Source organism: Ambystoma mexicanum, chromosome 6q (genome assembly GCF_040938575.1).
Source record: "Ambystoma mexicanum isolate Mex_15411 chromosome 6q, UKY_AmexF1_1, whole genome shotgun sequence".
Lineage (NCBI taxonomy): Eukaryota > Metazoa > Chordata > Amphibia > Caudata > Ambystomatidae > Ambystoma > Ambystoma mexicanum.
The window spans coordinates 1,651,424,023-1,651,441,904 of NC_090937.1; the positions used below are offsets into that span (position 1 = coordinate 1,651,424,023).

At 48.8% G+C, this 17,882-nt stretch overlaps 1 protein-coding gene across 2 annotated transcripts in view; it reads left to right on the plus strand.

Moving 5' to 3' along the window:
* The window catches only part of LOC138516982 (drebrin-like), a 716,984-nt gene that overhangs the window by 577,633 nt on the left and 121,469 nt on the right, over positions 1–17,882 (plus strand). For both annotated transcript variants that reach the window (XM_069632471.1, XM_069632470.1), the window contains exon 7: positions 9,452–9,603. In XM_069632471.1, the coding sequence (XP_069488572.1) occupies positions 9,452–9,603 (152 nt within the window). The remainder of the gene's footprint in view (positions 1–9,451; positions 9,604–17,882) is intronic.

The window sequence follows — 17,882 nt, forward strand, 5'->3', positions numbered from 1 at the left end:
GTAGCAGAAGTGGTGCAAACCAATGGTTTGAATAAAAGTCGCTGCTCCATAAATTGACTTGTTTTTTTCCATTGATGGAAAGGTCAACCAATCACAGTACATGAATAGCTGAACGCCTCAAAAAAAATCTCCCCAGAAGAATTACGTAGGACATAGCTCTACACCAGGAGTCTGCCACATGTGGCACTCCAGATGTTATGGACTACAACTCCCATGCACCCCAGCCAGAAAAGTCATCGGTAAAGAATTGTGGGAGTTGTAGAGCGCAAACATCAGGATAGCCGCAGGCTGCAGACACCTGCTCTACACTGCATTATTTCAAAAGTGAAGTGTGAGGATGGCGGCTTCGAGACCATACATTTGAAGCACCTTACTTTGAAAACGCATGACCACACCCCGTCCACTACCCCCCAAACCTGGGAGATCTGCTCCCCCCTGTTTCCTTCCCTGGTTGCTAGTAGATCCACGGCTGCAAACTGGCCCTCCTCCCCCTCCCTGTTGTTGACCCCTCAGCTCCATTGACTTGCAAAGCACACCGTTGCGTTCTGCCTTTGTGTTCACTCCTGCCCTGTTCTTTTTGTGCGTGTGTTGCTTTGTGTCCTTCCTTTTAGAGGTGAGCTGTCATTCTCTGTACGCCATGACTGTGTGGGCCATAGCGCCGAGCGATTCCTGGCATGAAGTGAAGCGCTATATACTTCACGCTCCGCAGCTGCACCTCCCCGCAGTCGGTGGAGGAGGCCTCCTGTGTTATCTCCAGGCCTCTGCCAGCCCAGGGCCACACTGTATCCTTCCCACCCTACACAATGGCGGGATTTGTACAGGATTAGCAGCGCACACACTTGCTGAATAGAACCTCTCCCTCTGTGGCATGTCAGGCAAGCGCGGGCCTGAGCTCAGCACGTGAAACATGTTTCCAAGCGAGCGACCAAGAACACAAGCCCTGCGGCACCCCACACACATGGCCTGTCTTTCCCGCTTCGGTTGTGAGTCTTAACAATGTGCCTGGTTTGTATGTTGTGGGCGTTTTGCCATCATTTCAGCCCTCCAGCCCCATGTGTGACAGTCCAAGCTGAAACGGTATAACTATGAAAAAGTTTCACACATATACCACACATTTGGAAATAACAAAAAAACGCCACTCGGAAAAAAGGTTTGCAGCTGAATCAAGGTGGACGTGTGAGTGTAACACTGTTGTGGGGGGTGGGGGGGAGGGGCGAGTATTTCAAATTTAAAAGGAAAAACATGAATAAGATGAAGAAAAAGGTCAAACACCAAGGGCGAAGGGGGAGGGGGTCAATGGGGGGAGGGGGGCACGGCACACGTGCTGCCGCCCTTTAATAGTGGCAGATAAAATATGTTAACATGGGTGACGGGAGTCAGGTTCACATCAGGCAATGCACACAACAGAATCTTGTGAACTCCAGAAATGTGTTCTCACATTTTTAAGCTTGTAGTTGCAGGGTCATTGATACATGTAGATGGTGGCCGGTGTGTTCCTTCGCCCCATGAGCCCCCCCCCAGCATAAGGAACACACGCGACACAGTGTTCTGTGTCCGTTCTCCACGGTCGCATTGGCGAACCGCGCCACGCTCTGTTTATTACGTGCAAACATGGTGCAGTTGCGTCACTCTGCCGACTTTGTGCCCTTGAAGGGGCAGGCACCACACTACTCCTTTTTCATAACAAATAAAACAGGAGCCACACACATATAGATCAAACATTTCACTGCAAACTTAACAAACACCCCTTTATTTTCTTCCCTCCCAGGCCCACCAGTTTACTCTCCGCCCGTGGACCGTGCACACCAGTTCAGGGGTCCAACACATAGTCACTGAGATGGGCAGGCTTCCCCCTCCCTGCCCTTTGTGGATACCTCCTGCCCGCCTCCTGGATCGGGCCCTCCTCACTTGTGTCCCCTCGACGTAGGGGACTCGGCGGATTGGGCAGACCAACGCCCTTGTCCTATATCTCGACACAGTCTCTTTGCAGGGTTGCTTCTGGCCAGGTCTCTCCCACATTCTTGAAAAAGCTGGCATTTCGGGTGACAGTAGCAGTTCAATCGGACGCAGTCACCATCGAGCCACGCACAGCTACCACGTCCATGGGACTAGACGCATAAGTTAGTGACAGTTTGCCTTGTAGATGCCGGTTCTTCCCTAGCACTTCATCACCGGGGATCAGCTGATGGGGTTGGAGTCCTCTTCAGACATTCTTTCTTTCTGTCCTCAGTGTCCTTTCTCGCTCCACCTGAGCGTCGTCAATCATGGCTGGTTCTCTCTCCCTCACTTCAGGTATTAAACCCTCGGACACTATCGAAACATTGCTTCTGCTGGTGCCACTCCAGTCGACGCATGAGGGGTGGTCCTGTACTCCCTCAGGAACTGGTACACCGCCCGTTGTAGGCAGTGGCACTGGCCAGGAGCAATGCGGAAACACCTTGTTGTGGGTCCTCATGAACCTCTCGGCCTCACCGTTGGCACAGGGCTAGACTGGTGTACATTTTCAGTGTTGTATGCCATACTCTTCCATCAACTGAGCAAAACTGTCCGCTTGGAACGGCGGTCCATTAACGGAGCACAGGGTCTGAGGCAAACCATGAGTGGCAGGGCGATTGCCACCTTGTCAAATGACACCGACTCAATGAACTCGATCTCAGTGTACCGTGACCACTCGTCCACCACCACTAAGAAATGAGTGTCTCTGCCATGGACCCAAAGTCTGCATGCACATTCTCCCAGGGTCTTCTTCCACAGGGGCACTGAGGGGCTCTATCTGGACCAGGGCAGCCGCCTGACACCACACGCAGGCTGCCACAAACTCTTTCACCCATGTCTCAAGGTCAGAGAACCACACCTTCTGGCATAACCTTGCTTTCGTTTTCACCATCCCTTGATTACCCTGGTGCACCAGTTCAAGGACCTGTGGGATTTTACAAATCAGTACCAGTGTGCAGTCACCCGGAGTAAGAGCCCTGACAAATGTCAGCTCCTCCTTCACCCTCCACAACTTTTCCAGCACCAGCTGCACCTCTTGGGTCCTTTGTGCCAGCGTGTCCACCACAGACTTCCACAGCCCCTGCTGAAGGACCGCCTTCAGTATCAAGAAACACTCCGAGCCCCATCATATCTAACAGACAAATTTACTCTGAAATGTTCAGCCAGAATTACAAGATCTACTAACACCTCCTGCCTGGTGGTTCCTAGGTATAACCTAAAAAGAGCTGGCGGAACCAGCTTCCCGGTTCTATCCCCCCAATTATGGAACACACTTCCACAGGACATCAAATCTATTCAAACCTTTGAAAAATTCCGAAGTCACATCATCACATGGCTACTCAACAAGAACTAACATTACTTACCCGACATCTGACTTCACTCTGCACAGCTACGATCCTATTCCCATTACATGTATGTCATTTTTCTTTTCTCCCTGTTACGTATCACATACCACTATATGCTTCCCACGTACCCTTGCCTATCCTTTGTATCTTGAATGTATCTACTGTACTCTGTCTGTATAAATTGTATCAAGTAACCGTCATCTTCGTCTTAAGCGCCCAGATACCCCTGGGACAGGCGCGTTATATCAATAAAATAAGCAAACAAACAAACTCATCCTCTGCCGCCACCTTCTCGAGCTCTTGGAGCAGCACTGAGTTCGGGGTTGCTGATCCACAATTAGCTGCACATGCTCGTCGGCCTCCTCACCACTGATGTCTTCACGTTCTTCCACCCCGCCTCTTGGGTGCCTTGACAGATAATCTACTGCATTGTTATTGGCTGGCCAATACACCAGCGAGACCTCATCCTCCAGGAGCGCCAGCATCCACCTTTCAACCCGGGCTGGGGGCTTTAATGATGAACTGGCCATGATCGGCAGCAGAGGCTTGTCGTCAGTTACCACTGTCACCGGCCATCCGAGCACGTACAGTTGAAAATGCCAACACCCCCGCAGGACTGCCAGGGCCTCCCGCTCAATCTGTGAGTAGCGCTGCTCTGTTTCCGACAATGCCTTGCTCGCATAGGCAATCGTTCTGATCTCTCCGTGGGCGTCCATTTGAGTAAGAACCGCACCCAGACCAAACGGGCTGTCATCCACCACCACCTCCGATGACGACGGATCAAAAAACGCCATGGTGTCTTCTGCCATTAGCACCCCTTTCACATCCTCAAAAGCGGCTTGCTCTAGCGGGCCCCACTGCCACGTCGCATCTTTCCTGGTGAGGCTTCTCAGGGGCTCTGATCTGGAGGCCAGGTTCCGGTTGAAACGCCCACAATATGTGACCATCCCCGGGAAGCTTCCGACATCGCTTACATTTTTATGGGGGCCTTGCCTCCACAATGTCCTTGACCTTTCGAGGGTCTGGTGATACACCCCTTTCTTGAACACTAACCCGAAAAGCTCAATTTTTCTTTTCAGGAATTCACAGTTTTCTTTATGCAAGATCGGCCCCAGCGCCTAGAACGTTCCAGATTCTTTACCCACCGTTCCATGTGTTAAGTCTTCGTCTTCGCTACCACCAGAATGATATGATATATTATATGATATTTTATTTGTATTGCGCTCGTACACAAATGTTTCAGAGCGCGACTAGGCAAGGGAGGGGAACAGTGGGGAACACAAAAACAACAACGATCTTACTAGGCCCAGTGACATTGAGAACGTGCAAGTTCATGGGAAAGGGAAAAGGGAAAAGTGCTTGGAGGGGAAGAGTGGAAGTGCAGAGAAGATAAATAATAAATAAAAATAAATAGAAAATGGAGGCAATAAACCTATGGCAGAAGACTGGATGAGTCAGACAAGTGCAGAAAAAGAGAAAGGGGGGGGCTGTATGGGTACAGATACAATCCACCAGTGCAAGTGGTGGCCAGGAGGCAGTGCAGGAGGACGGCAGGGTGAGCAGGTACCTGGGCCCAGGGGAAAGAGGGTGGCCAGGTGCACAGTGTCATGAGGAGCCGGTCAGCAGGGGAAGGGGGAGCGAAGGCAGAAGCAAAGAGGAAGGTCTTGAGGTGCTTCCGGAACCGGAGATGGTTCTCCTCAAGTGTCATTGCTAATGTTGAGAACACCTTCAAGGTCCGCCAAGGCCCCACGGATGATGTTCTGGAACACTTCCACTGATGAGGACACAGCAAAGCTTAGGTGTTTGTACTGGTACAGGTCCTGGTGTGTGGTAAAAGTGGTGATGTATATCGAGTCGGGCGTAACACCACCTGATGATAGCCTGCACACCGGTCAAGTTTCGAAAAGAAATGAGCCCCTTGCAGTTCCGCAATGACGACATCGATCATGGGTGTGAGGTGTCTCTCACGCTTGATGGCCTTGTTCGGGAGCCTCATATCAACACAGATCCTCACTGAGTCGGGCTGCTTCGGCTTACGTGTGATGACTATAGGTGCCACCCACGGGGTAGGTCCATCCACCTTCTCGATTATGTCCAACGCCACCAGATTATCCAGTTCTTTATCCACCAGGTCCTGCAGATTCAATGGGACTCTGTGGTGCTCAAACGCAATCAACTGTATGGACTCATCGATATACAGCCTCACAGGCTCGCCAGCCATTCGGCCTATCCCCTCAAACAGCTGGGTGTACTTTGTGAGAAGTCCATGTACGTCCTCCATGTACACTGCATATACAAAGCTTATGATGCCATATGCTTCTGCTACTGCACAGCTTAGGAGAGTGTTGTTGCTAACACTCATCACCTAGAACCGAACTTTGATGGTTGTCCCTCCATATTCGACTTTCGCCACAAATGCTCTGGCCAATAGAATGGGCTGCTCATCGCCAAATGTGAATATACGCGTCCTCGGCTTCTGCAACGTGGACGGCACCACCATGGCATCATAATGCACCCTTGCCATCATGTTCACTGATGCCCCTGTGTCCACCAGCACAGGAACCGTCGACTCATTGACCTGTACAAGACACTGTGGCTGCCTTCTGGTGGTGGCGTGCAGTGCACTGACACTTGATATGAAGAAGATATTTTTCTCCTCATCCTCTTCCTCCTCTTCATGAGTTAGGCCATCTTCCCCTTGATCCACCAGGGAGAAGATGGGCAGGCGCTGATGTCTCAAGAAACCTTTCCTTACCAGCTCCCTCTGTAACACCACTGGTAACGGTGCCCTGCACATCGTGGCATAGTGAACGAGCATCCCACACCGTCCATACGCCTTCCCCTGCACAGGGCATTCGGCCGGGTGCAGAAGATCATAACCGCACTTGAGGCATGATTCCAGAGAATGATTCCATGATTCTGTCGCGCTGGCCACCACTCAGTCGTCGGGCACCTCTCCCTCCTTGATCTCGGCCCATGGAACACACCTCCTCCATATTCCCTGGCTGAATAGCTGCGTCCATTTTCAAAGCCCTCACTTTGGACACCTCATTGATCCGGCCCAGGTCCAGTATGCAGGGCAGCATGTGCCCCGGGTCCCGCAGCGCTTGCCTTTTCAGCTTGCCAAATGAACAGCCCTGAATGAGTTGCTTCCTGATCATGGTCTGTGGGTTTTCCCAGGCACACGCCATCGACATTCGGCGCAAATGGCCATAGAACGTGTACAGAGTCTCACCATCTTTCTGTCTGGCACTACACATGACGTAATGACGAAACGCTCATAGTCCACGTTGGCCAATGGCATGAAGTGCTCTCGCAAAGCATTCTGGGCTGATCCGTACGATGCATCCACTGGCTGCAGTGATTGAAAGATTTCTTGGACTGCTGGTCCTGCCGAGTATAGAAGTGTGGCCACTTTGCTATCCTCATCTGTCTCACCCGTGGCCCACAAGTACATGTCCAGACGGTCTATCCAGAGCCTCCACCTCGGTCAGAGGCTCGGCGGGGGCCCAGAAATATCAAACTCAGGCATCAGTGTAGGCGCTCTTTGCGGTCTTGACACACGTGCACCCACTGGGGCCATTGGCCCTGCCGGCACCTGGGCTCCTGCACCATCATCCAGGTCACCCATGGGGATGAGCACACGTGCACCCCACATGGAAACTGGGGCCGCAACTCACAATGGCCCTTCACCAGGCAGAATGCTCCGGAAAAATGGAATGTGCAAATTGTAGCCAACACTCCACCCTCAGGCATGCTGTAGTAATTGCCCCTCCACTAGTGTCCAAACAGTAAGGAATATCTTCCCCAGTGCACAGGCCACAAAGTTCCCAAAATGTGAGCTGGAAGGGACAAATGGAGAAAAAAGAAATTGCCTGGTCCTCACCCTTCTCCTCACCACAATACTGAAGAGAAAAGTGTCCAAAAACACCCCAAATCCGGTTTCCCAGCAACAGAATATTACCCCCTGAGTAAGTGGTCCATAAATTCACGTGGGAGGTGCACAAGCACTCCCAACTCCCAACGGGAGCCGCAACCCTCACCACCACGTGCAGAGAAAATGGCAGCCGTCCGCTTAGAACTCGCCGGCTCCGCAGCATGTAAATCCAGAGAAAATACCTCCACGATATCTCACCGACCTCAGACCTGCGGGTTCTCACGTCAGATCGACCATGCAACCTCGTTGCCACTGTAGATGGAGGCAGGTGTGCTCCTTTGGCCTTGTGGGCCTCCACAGCATAAGGGAAACACGCGACACAGTGTTCTCTGACTGGGCTCCAAGGTCGCACTGGTGAGCTGTGGCACGTCCCGTTAATTACGTACATATGCGACAGAGTTACGTCACTACGCCGCGTGTGTGCTCGTAAATGGGCATGGCCACAATACAGTACAGGGAAAGTCTGCTTTTTTCAAACTTTTATCTACGAACCACAATTCTCAAACCTATCGCTATAAACACCTTTAATTTTTGAAATAACGCGATTTGCAGTTACGCAGCATGCTAGGGTCCTTGGAAGATTTTTTGTGTGAATTCTAATGTAAATGGTTAATTTTTTCCGTCACTAGAAGAACACAACTCTTTCTCTGTCTATGAATTGTCCTTAGTTTCTCTGTCCCACAATACACTAAAAGATAGGGATTTCTGCTCAGGGGCCAGGTGAAGGCATTATTGGGGCCCCACCTGCCTCTCCGTGAGCACTGTGCACCTAGAGAACTTCTGCATCCTACCAGAAGCTCCTGGTGATAGGTCTTTCCTACATTCCCCTTAAAGAACTCGTTCCTATTGGTGCTGTCGTCCCGCCCTCAGTCTCCTTCACTAAATAAACTCATTGGTTGAACTTTCTGTCTATCTCTGATCAGGATCATCAAAGTGCATCCATCTTTCATTTGTGCATCTGACTGCTATCGCCAGGGCACTGTTTACAGTTATGTGCGAATACCGCCCAACACAATTCTATGAATGTTTTGCTCCAGAGACTTTTACTTAAAAGCACAGTTCATAAATATGACAATCTTTAAATAATATGTGCAGGAAACTGAGTTGACTATATGTGAGTGTCAGCGAAGCCGCTCTTGGCACATTCACTTAATAATAATAACAGTATACTCTAAAACACAGCTTCAATGCGCTATTTAAGCACGGATATTTCTCTACAGCCAGACTCTGCCTTTGGCAGAATCGCGGGCCTATTTTTAAGAAGTATTCCTGTGGTGGGTGACAGCTTGGCGAGCGTGAACTAGTCTGTTGTGAATATGTCGATCTAGTGGCACAGATGATTGGCCAGTGGAGCTATTTGCATAATAGAAGGCCAATGACCCCTGAAAGTGATTGCTGGCCGATGCCCCCTGCAAGTGATTTCTGGCCGATGCCCCCTGCAAGTGATTGCTTGCCGATCCAATGACCCCTTCAGGTGATTGCTTGCAATTGACTCCTGCAAGTGATTGTTTGCCGATACTTCCTGCAAGTGATTGCTTGCTGATGACTCCTGCAAGTGATTGTTTGCTGATACTTCCTGCAAGTGATTGCTTGCTGATGACTCCTGCAAGTGATTGCTTGCCAATGCCCCCTGCAAGTGATTGCTTGCAGTTGATTCCAGCAAGTGATTGCTTGCCGATACTCACTGCTTGCTGATGACTCCTGCAAGTGATTGCTTGCCGATGCCCCCTGCAAGGGATTGCTGGCCAAAGCCCCCTGCAAGTTACTGCTTTCCAATGACCTCTGCAAGTGATTGCTTTCCAATGAACCCTGCAAGCGATTGCTTGCAGTTGATTCCAGCAAGTGATTGCTTGCCGATACTCACTGCTTGCTGATGACTCCTGCAAGTGATTGCTTGCCGATGCCCCCTGCAAGGGATTGCTGGCCAAAGCCCCCTGCAAGTTACTGCTTTCCAATGACCTCTGCAAGTGATTGCTTTCCAATGAACCCTGCAAGCGATTGCTGGCCGATGTCCCCTGCAAGTGATTGTTGGCCGATGCCCCGTGCAAGTGATTTCTGGCCGATGCCCCCTGCAAGTGATTGCTTGCCAATAACCCCTGTAAGTGATTGCTTTCGATGATCCCTGAAAGTGATTGGCTTTGCTTAGCTAACGTTGTTGATTTTGTTTCCCTAGAGGGAGGAGGAGGAGCGGAAAGAAGAAGAGCGCCGGAGGCTGCAGGAGGAGCGGAAACGATGGGATCGGGAGAGGATGGAGCAGGAGAAGAAGGATGCAGAGGAGCGAGAGAGGAAGATCCGTGAGAAGGAGCACCTGATCGAGGAGCAAAGGTGAGTGACAATTGGCTGCCTATCATCCGGTGACTGATATCCTTGGCTATCACCGATGCAATACTCAACTCTCCATGTGACTCTGCATCTGTACCTACAAAGCTTTCCTTTCATAGTTGCTCCATGTACTTGAACCAACAACATAATGGACCCAATGCTGCAGAATATATTGCAGGGGATGGAAGGATGAGCAGCACTTGAGTTTCGACTCAGTGCAACATCAAGCCCATCAAATGTCTGACCCTTCCTAAAGTAATATTTACTCAATCTCCACTCTACAATTCCAGAGAACGTTTTCATGAATCTGGGCCGACAAACAGGGTAGGCTTAGGACTACCATGCATCAAGGAATATTATGCGTTCTCTTTCCTATGCAGACATCGAAGATCTTCACACAAGAGGCCGATGTAAGCCCAAAATGGTTCAGACACGAACTCACGAGGACCAATCACAAAGTAAGACACCTCTTACTCCGAAGTAGGTTCCACAGACAACAACACCCAATAGCCCTCGCGATAGCAGAGAGGACATTGCAGGCGACCGCTCAAAAACTACAGTTTGGCATACAGCGGATGGAACATGTGTCATTGTGGGCCACCCACACTTGACCATGCACCAGAAAGAGTGGGGGTAAAATTGACCTAGAGTGGTAGAAAACACTGCCAAAGACGAGGAAAATATGGTTGGGACTATAAAAAAAATCACAGAGCAAGCAGGTGACTGAGTCCTAACTACCATGGAACTTGGGCACTAGCGCAACAGCCAGAAAGCAATAGCGACCTTCAAAGAGACCTGGCACCACAGGAGCAAAGAGGAGTCCTGAGCAAAATCACCAATGGAAAGTCAAGTGGCCTCAAGAATCTGCAAAGCACCGGCTGATGGCGGTACAGAGAGCTTTGAGAAATTGAGATAGGAGCGATGTAAGTCATTAGACACCCAAAGAAGCCAGGGGAAATAGAGCCAACTAAGTAATAGCAGTCCAAGAGCTACCTGCATCCTCCAGGTAAGTACTGTCAGCAAATCCTCTCCCCGATGATGCACCTGATCACTAGAAAATTGTACTAACATCTCCTATTCATACGATAAAACCTTTCAATTCTGTTCGGCTATCATAGAGAGAGTGGACACAGTACAAAATTGTGTCCTGCAAATGGATGACCCCCTTATACTCGACGAATTACCAGGAAAAAACAGCAGTCTCACAATGTGAGACAAAATGATGGATGAAGAAGATTCCTTGGGGCGGAAAACACATAGTGAATAATAATGGGAAACCAACCAGCGTTCTCTGAGTAAGGAGCTGGATGGAAGGGGCGGGAGAGTAGGCAACCCTTGAAGGAGCGAACACATAGATAGAGTAACAACAAGTAGCATTTGCAGGGTCTATGGGACAGTAAGATGGAGAAGTACGAAGAGTAGCAAAGAGTTTCCTTGTCAAATCATAGTCACTTTCCTCCGACAAGTGATCTTACTGACTAACAAACTAGCCAGGAGTGAACACTCTGTATCCTGTGGTGACCGTCCTGCTTTCGAGCAGCAGTAGGCACCCAGCGGAGCTCCGGCCCTCGAGTTGTTTTGGTTTATGACCCTGATGATCTCTCCCCATTGACTCAAATGGTTATGACTGATGGGAGTTGTAGGCTTAAACATCCTTTTGAATATAAGAGTCACAAAATACAGTAGACTCTGTTAAAAAAAAAAACCATGAAAATGGGATGGGCCTCTATTTTGAAACTCCCAAGCTAAGAGAGGAATAAACCCTCCTATGAGCGCTAGAATTTGTTCCAGGTCTTGAACTATATGGACTTGGTCAATACTACCTCTAACCCTCTACCTCCTGCAGTAACACGAAGCTCATGCAAGCTCACCAGAGACCACATCCTTCCCCTTCTTAACACCCCAGAACTCTGGCCCCCTTTCACACCTAACCCCGACACACTTCTGGCAAGATGCACCTCAACCTGCTCTAAAGTGGCGAACATACTAGCTCCTCTAGCCCCTCATAAATTAAAGACAGTAAGATACACAATCTCCTGGTTCACACCAGACCTCATGGAACTCCGTACAATAAAACGTCACACCCAACTCACTTGGCGTAAAGACCCCTCCCACTTTCTGAAAAATTAGGTCAAGACAATATCCAAACAATACAAGGTAGCCACAATCGCAGTAAATCCAACTCCTTTAACTCTAGAATTAACAACGCCTCCTCTCACACCAAAGAAATATTCACTATATACAGGGAATTCGAATTCTCCACTACACCACCCACCATCATCACTAAAGATGCATCATGGTGCTCGGACGTCCAAGATGCACTCTTAATCGACACCTTAAATCAGAAAATACACTCTCAACAAGCCACATTCAGGAACGACCAAGCAAATACCAACTCCAACTCAATTCCTCCCCCTGCAAACTCCTCCCACCAAATCGTTCGCCTTCAGAGACCTTACCGAAAGTAAAGTCTCAAAGTTAGTCCAGAGCCTGAAACCCTCTAAATGCAAAGGCGATATCTGCCCAGCCTCCCTCATTAAAGACTGTGCTGATGTGCTTGCCCCTTTCATCACAGTCTTCATTAACGCCTCATTCGCCTGAGGCACCATTCCAGACAACCTTAAAGAGGCCTGGTTTCTCCCTCTCCTAAACACTCCTCACTAGACCCAACCATACCAACCAACTACTGGCCAATTACAACAGTCCCCTACCTACTTAAAGTACTGGAGAGTGCATCCTACCTCCAGGTTCAGCAATTCTTGGAGGATAATAAAATCCTACGGATGTGCCAAACCGGTTTCCGCCCAGGACATGGAAAGGAATCTGCCCTTCTAAATCTCAAAAGTCAGCTTAATGAGATTAGGGATAAAGGAAATTGCGCCTTGCTCCTCCTCCTAGATTTATCTGCAGCGTTCGATCCGGTCAACAATCAAATACTCTGCCAACACCTCACTAACTATGCCAACTTGTCCCCACCTGCCATTGCCTGAATTGCCTCCTTTCTGGAAGGCAGAGTCATGAGTCTTCTCAGACACAGCCATTTCCTCTCCCTCTCCAATAACCTGCGGTGTTCCCCAAGGGTCCTGCATCGCCCCTATCCTATACAACATCTTCCGCAAGCCCCTCTTCAACATTTTAGACTCCCTCAGCATAGCCTACACCAACTAAGCCGACGACAGACAAATCCTGATCCCACTCTCAGGTAATTACCTAGAGGATTCCAATACTCTAAACAACATTTACTCTACTATCCGGGCTTGGATGGCAGCCAACCACCTCTGCCTAAACAGTGACAAGACTGAAATCCTAATTGTCGACACGTAAATCTCTCAACTCTCAATACACTTCTTTCCAGATCGACAAGTGTGTGATTCCAGTCTCAACCACAGTAAAGACACTCGGTGTCTACCTTGACGCCTCTCTAACCCTGTCCAAACACGTGAGCACCATTGCATCCTTGCCAGCTTAGACAACCAAAGTGCTCAATGCAGCCAGACCCTTCCTCACACAAAACAATTGTCCACCATCGACTGGGCAGTCATTGGTTCAAAGTTAGACTACTGTAACAACCTCTTTACAGGCACCTCTGCTGGCAATATCAGAAAACTGCTCATTATTCAAAATAATGCCTTGAGAGTAGCCCTGAACATCCCAAAATGAGAACACGTCTCCATTGCCAGAACGGAATCTCACTGGCTGCCCATCCATGAATGGATCCACTTCAAAACATTGTCCATTGCCCACAAGTGCATCGCTAGTACAGCGCCTCCTTACCTCACACAAAGAATCACCAAAGCCCATTCCCTGAGACCCACCAGGACCATTTACTTAGACAAACTTCTCGTACCAACAGTGAGAAGATGTAAAGCGGGAGGCTATAGCTTTCCCTACTGCACTGCCAAACTCTGGAATGAGTTCCCCCATTCCCTGAGGGCTGAGATATCCTAGTGGGTCTTTTGCAATGCCCTTAAAACCCAGCTCTTCTCCTAATCTCCCCCCTGACCACCTAGTCAGCTATTCCATGACACCTTACTGCTGTATGCTCAGCATGACCAGTATGTATGTAACACTGCCACTTTTCAACCAATGTAACCTTACTTATGCTCCCTGTCTCTTCACCTATACCTTACTACCTTACTCTCTGACTAAGTGTGTCTTCCCTACCTGTACCTGACTTGTACGTGCAACAGCGCCTCAATGCCTCTGGGTTTTATGTGCGCTTTACAAATGAGATAAATAAATAAATAAATACAGCTATTCTTCAAGAATATTGACAGAAGCGCTATGGTTGACGTCATGCTGCCTAGTGAAGGAAAGGCTGGTTCCCTGGTGTCTGTGCCAGTTCCTAGCCAGTTTATGTTGGGATCAACCTGACAGATGGATGAACATTGTTATTACATGTATCATGTGCACCAAGCAGTTTCACATGCAAGTGGCAGACTGGCCGAGAAGATGATTCATCTCTCATACTGGGATCCCAAGGCAATGTAGGTGGAGAAGCTGCGGAGCATGGTGGCTAAAGTGATTCCATAACCCGCAACGGGATCAAATGAGAGCATGGCGTGCAAGATCCAGAAAACGCCTTCCACCTGCACATGAAGCTTCAGGTGGATGCCATTGGCTACTACATCAAACTATGCACATTGTTGAAGAGTGCACGTGTGTGCATTGGTCACTATAAGACCTTTCTAAGGATTGCTAGTCTTTTAAACAGAAGACATCCAGGACTGGAGGCAGAGCGGGTGTAGGGCATTTTCAAAGCTGGTGGAATAGGTTAGAAGGTGAAAGGAGGAAAGGAGGAGAAAGGAGGACCTACTAGTCCTGTGAACTGGAGGAGCCCTTGCACCACCCCTCTCCCACGACTCTCCCACGACTCTCCACACAGACAGATGGTTCCAGTGGGTATCCTTACACTCACTTAACGAGGATATCGCCACTGGGATACAATGGCTTTAAGAAAGGTGAAGCAGTAGACTGCTTTGGTAACTATCGTGTTGGCCAAGAGCGGGCCCCTTCCCATGGGCACCAGCCTCAGTTTGCAGCAAATAAGGAGATCAGACACAGACTGGTGGTAAACCAAGCTTCTTGTATTAGATAGCAAATACACAGCAAACAGAGAGATTGTCAGCGGAGAAGCAAGAAAACACAGAAGGACAAGTGTCCAGGCAGTCGGCATATGGAGCTCTCTAAGGCCCACCCCTAGAGTGTATGTCATATAGCATATCATAGGCAAACACTAATATATTATAGCACTTTCACAATGGAGGTGTTACTTGGCACGATATTGCAGACATTTGGCAAGAACTGTCGACATCTCACTTGTGACCTTGTGACGCAGCCTTGCGGGGACATTGTGTTGTATTATGGATATGCGGCATTCGTAGAAACACTACTGTTATCTCCCATATATGGAGCTAATGCTATACATGTACAGAATAAGGGAAGGAGAAGGTCTGGCGTGTCCTCTGCCCCAGGAGCGGTTTCGGCCTGTCCGGGGTGCTGCGTGCAGAGGGAGGAAGAGGGAGGTGACATGGAGGGTCAGATGCCTAACTATATAGGAGAGCCTAATGTAGCATACCCTATCATGCCATTGCATAACATAGCATTGCATAACTTAGCATAGCATTGCATAGCATAGCATAGCATAGCATTGCATAACATAACATAGCATAGCATTACTATTAACCTTTCTCCAGTTTGACCTTCAACATTGGCAGCACCATAACCAATACCTTGGCTTTGACCTTTAGCATATGAGCATTAAGGTTGTGCCATGCCTCATGGTTCAGGTAAGGGTGTGCTGCTTGTGGGGTCTTGCAGACAATCAGTGGGGATGTATCGCTGGCCAATGACTCATGGCTTAATGGCTAGAAGTTGCTAGAGGTGGCGGCCAGCGCACACTATTCTAAGTTTACAGGTCTAATGCGCCAGAGAATCATGATAAACAGGAAGTGGAAGATATGGTGGCAGAAGCATCGCTTGATATGCAGAGCACTAACCCACCGGCCCCTGAGCACATGCCCCTTAAAGAGGACAGACTGCCTTCGAAACCATCCGAATGACGCAGACAATACGGCATAAGGGCACAGCATTCCTTTGTAGAAGGGGGTAGAAAAAGGTTTGACCGCTAGCGCCAACTTCTTCGACACCAGGGATTCCCTTCTGCAAGGGACTGCACAAAACCTGAAAAAGAGTCTTCTGGAGGCCCAGAACATGCCTCACGACCTTCGATTAGTGCGTGGTCACCAATATCTGACGCCGCTGTTATAACCGCTGAATGAAAATATGTTTACAAAACCTCTCTGCGGTAGCAGAAAAACTGGAACCATTTAGCAAATACCTCCAGTTGTTCCTCCCGACCCATTACAGTTTCGAAGGTAGATATAACTCAGGCAGGAGGTCACAGAAATACCACCGGTGAAAAATACCTCTGTTCCAGGGCACATTTTGACCCCCAAAAATCCTCCAATTATTACCTCCCCCCAGCTTTCTACTGTCCCCATGCCTGGAATTCTTTTATAAATGTGCTCGATTTTTATATTAAGGAAAATGTTATGGTATGTGTCTAGGACTTTTTATTATTTTATTATCGCAGTGTTTGTATGCTTTAATGGAATGTGTTTATTTGTATTTGTATTTATTATTCTTATATAGTACTTTACTCCAAAGCGCTTTACAGTTAAAAACATGAGTACATAGAACATGATAACATTAGAAGCAATTAACAAAGTATGAATCAAACCAGTAGAACAGTATGTAGAACAATTAGCCTATGAGGTAAAAAGAAGGAGGGGAGGGGAAGGAAAATGAAGAAGGAGAGAGAGTGGGGAATAGAGTGAGGAAGCAAGAGGAGGGGAGGACGTAGGAGACAAAGGGGCAGGTAAAGGGAAGTACGAAGGGGGTGCTAGAGGGAGGAGAGAGAAAGGGGAAGAGGAGATAAGAGTGTCAGGGTGGGGATTTTAGAAGGAGTGATTTCAAGGAGGCACGGATGGAGGAAGAGGTAGGCAAGACCCGCAAATGAAGCATTCTCACTTTGCTCGTCTGTTTTAACTTAGAACAATGGAATCCGGCTCTTCTGTGTTAACTGGGAATGATGGATCCTGGCTCTTCTGTGTTAACTGGGAATGATGGATCCTGGCTCTTCTGTATTAACTGAGAATGATGGATCCTGGCTCTTCTGTGTTAACTGGGAATGATGGATCCTGGCTCTTCTGTATTAACTGGGAATGATGGACCCTGGCTCTTCTGTGTTAACTGGGAATGATGGATCCTGGCTCTTCTGTATTAACTGAGAATGATGGATCCTGGCTCTTCTGTGTTAACCGGGAATGATGGAGTCTGGCTCATCTGTGTTAACTTGGAATAATAGAATCTAGCTCTTCTGTGTTATACTCATCGCGCCATACTCCACGTGACAGTGGGGACTGCAGCGTAGACACACCATAGAGTCTACGCCCCTAAGGCTATTAAGTAGAACGTGTCCAGACTTACCCCCAGAGGACAGAGTGACGTGCAGCACGTCTGTGCATCACAATGTGCAACTCGCACACAGAGGCAGCCTGTGTTCAAAGGGATCAGGAAAGAATGACAGGGCCTTCTTTTCGCGTGTCGGATTAAGGCTAATTGAAATGTCTTGTGTGTGTAACGAGTTTAGAGACTGCCTCCTTCCCCCTGAGCCCCCTCCGCGCAGCACGGCAGACAAAACACGACAGCCTCCCAGACATGAGCTTCAAAGAGACATGCGGCTAGACCCGAATTTCTCACGTCCATATCAGCTAAATCGGGGCCGCCATGTAAGGTAAGAGAGGGAACAAGGAGCTTTGTGGGTGGAAGGGGCCACTGCACCATTGCATGCCCTGTTATGCTCGGGAGGTTTTCCGCTGGAAGAAGAATGGAGACTCACATAGGCCAAGGCCTCCTGGTATTCCAGACTTTTGCCAATGATTATTTGCCTAATTTTGTATCACTCTTTTCCTGCAAAAATGCAAATGGAATGTTGGGGTTGGATATATAGACGGCGGGTGGGGTGAAGAGGAGGTGTTGCGAAGCGATAAAAAAATTGCTCAAAGTCAATAAAACAACATTTTACCAAAAGTGTAGTTCGGCCAACAAAAAAATCCAGAACTCCTCATAGATCCGGTTTCTTTAGGCAGCTGAGGGGCGATTTCAAGGAGAAAGGTGTGAAGCCATGGTAGATAAACGGTAAAGAGCCTTAGAATAAGCCCTTCCCAAGGCCTATAACTGGTGGTGCACGCGGCACATTACACTGCAAGAGCATGGGG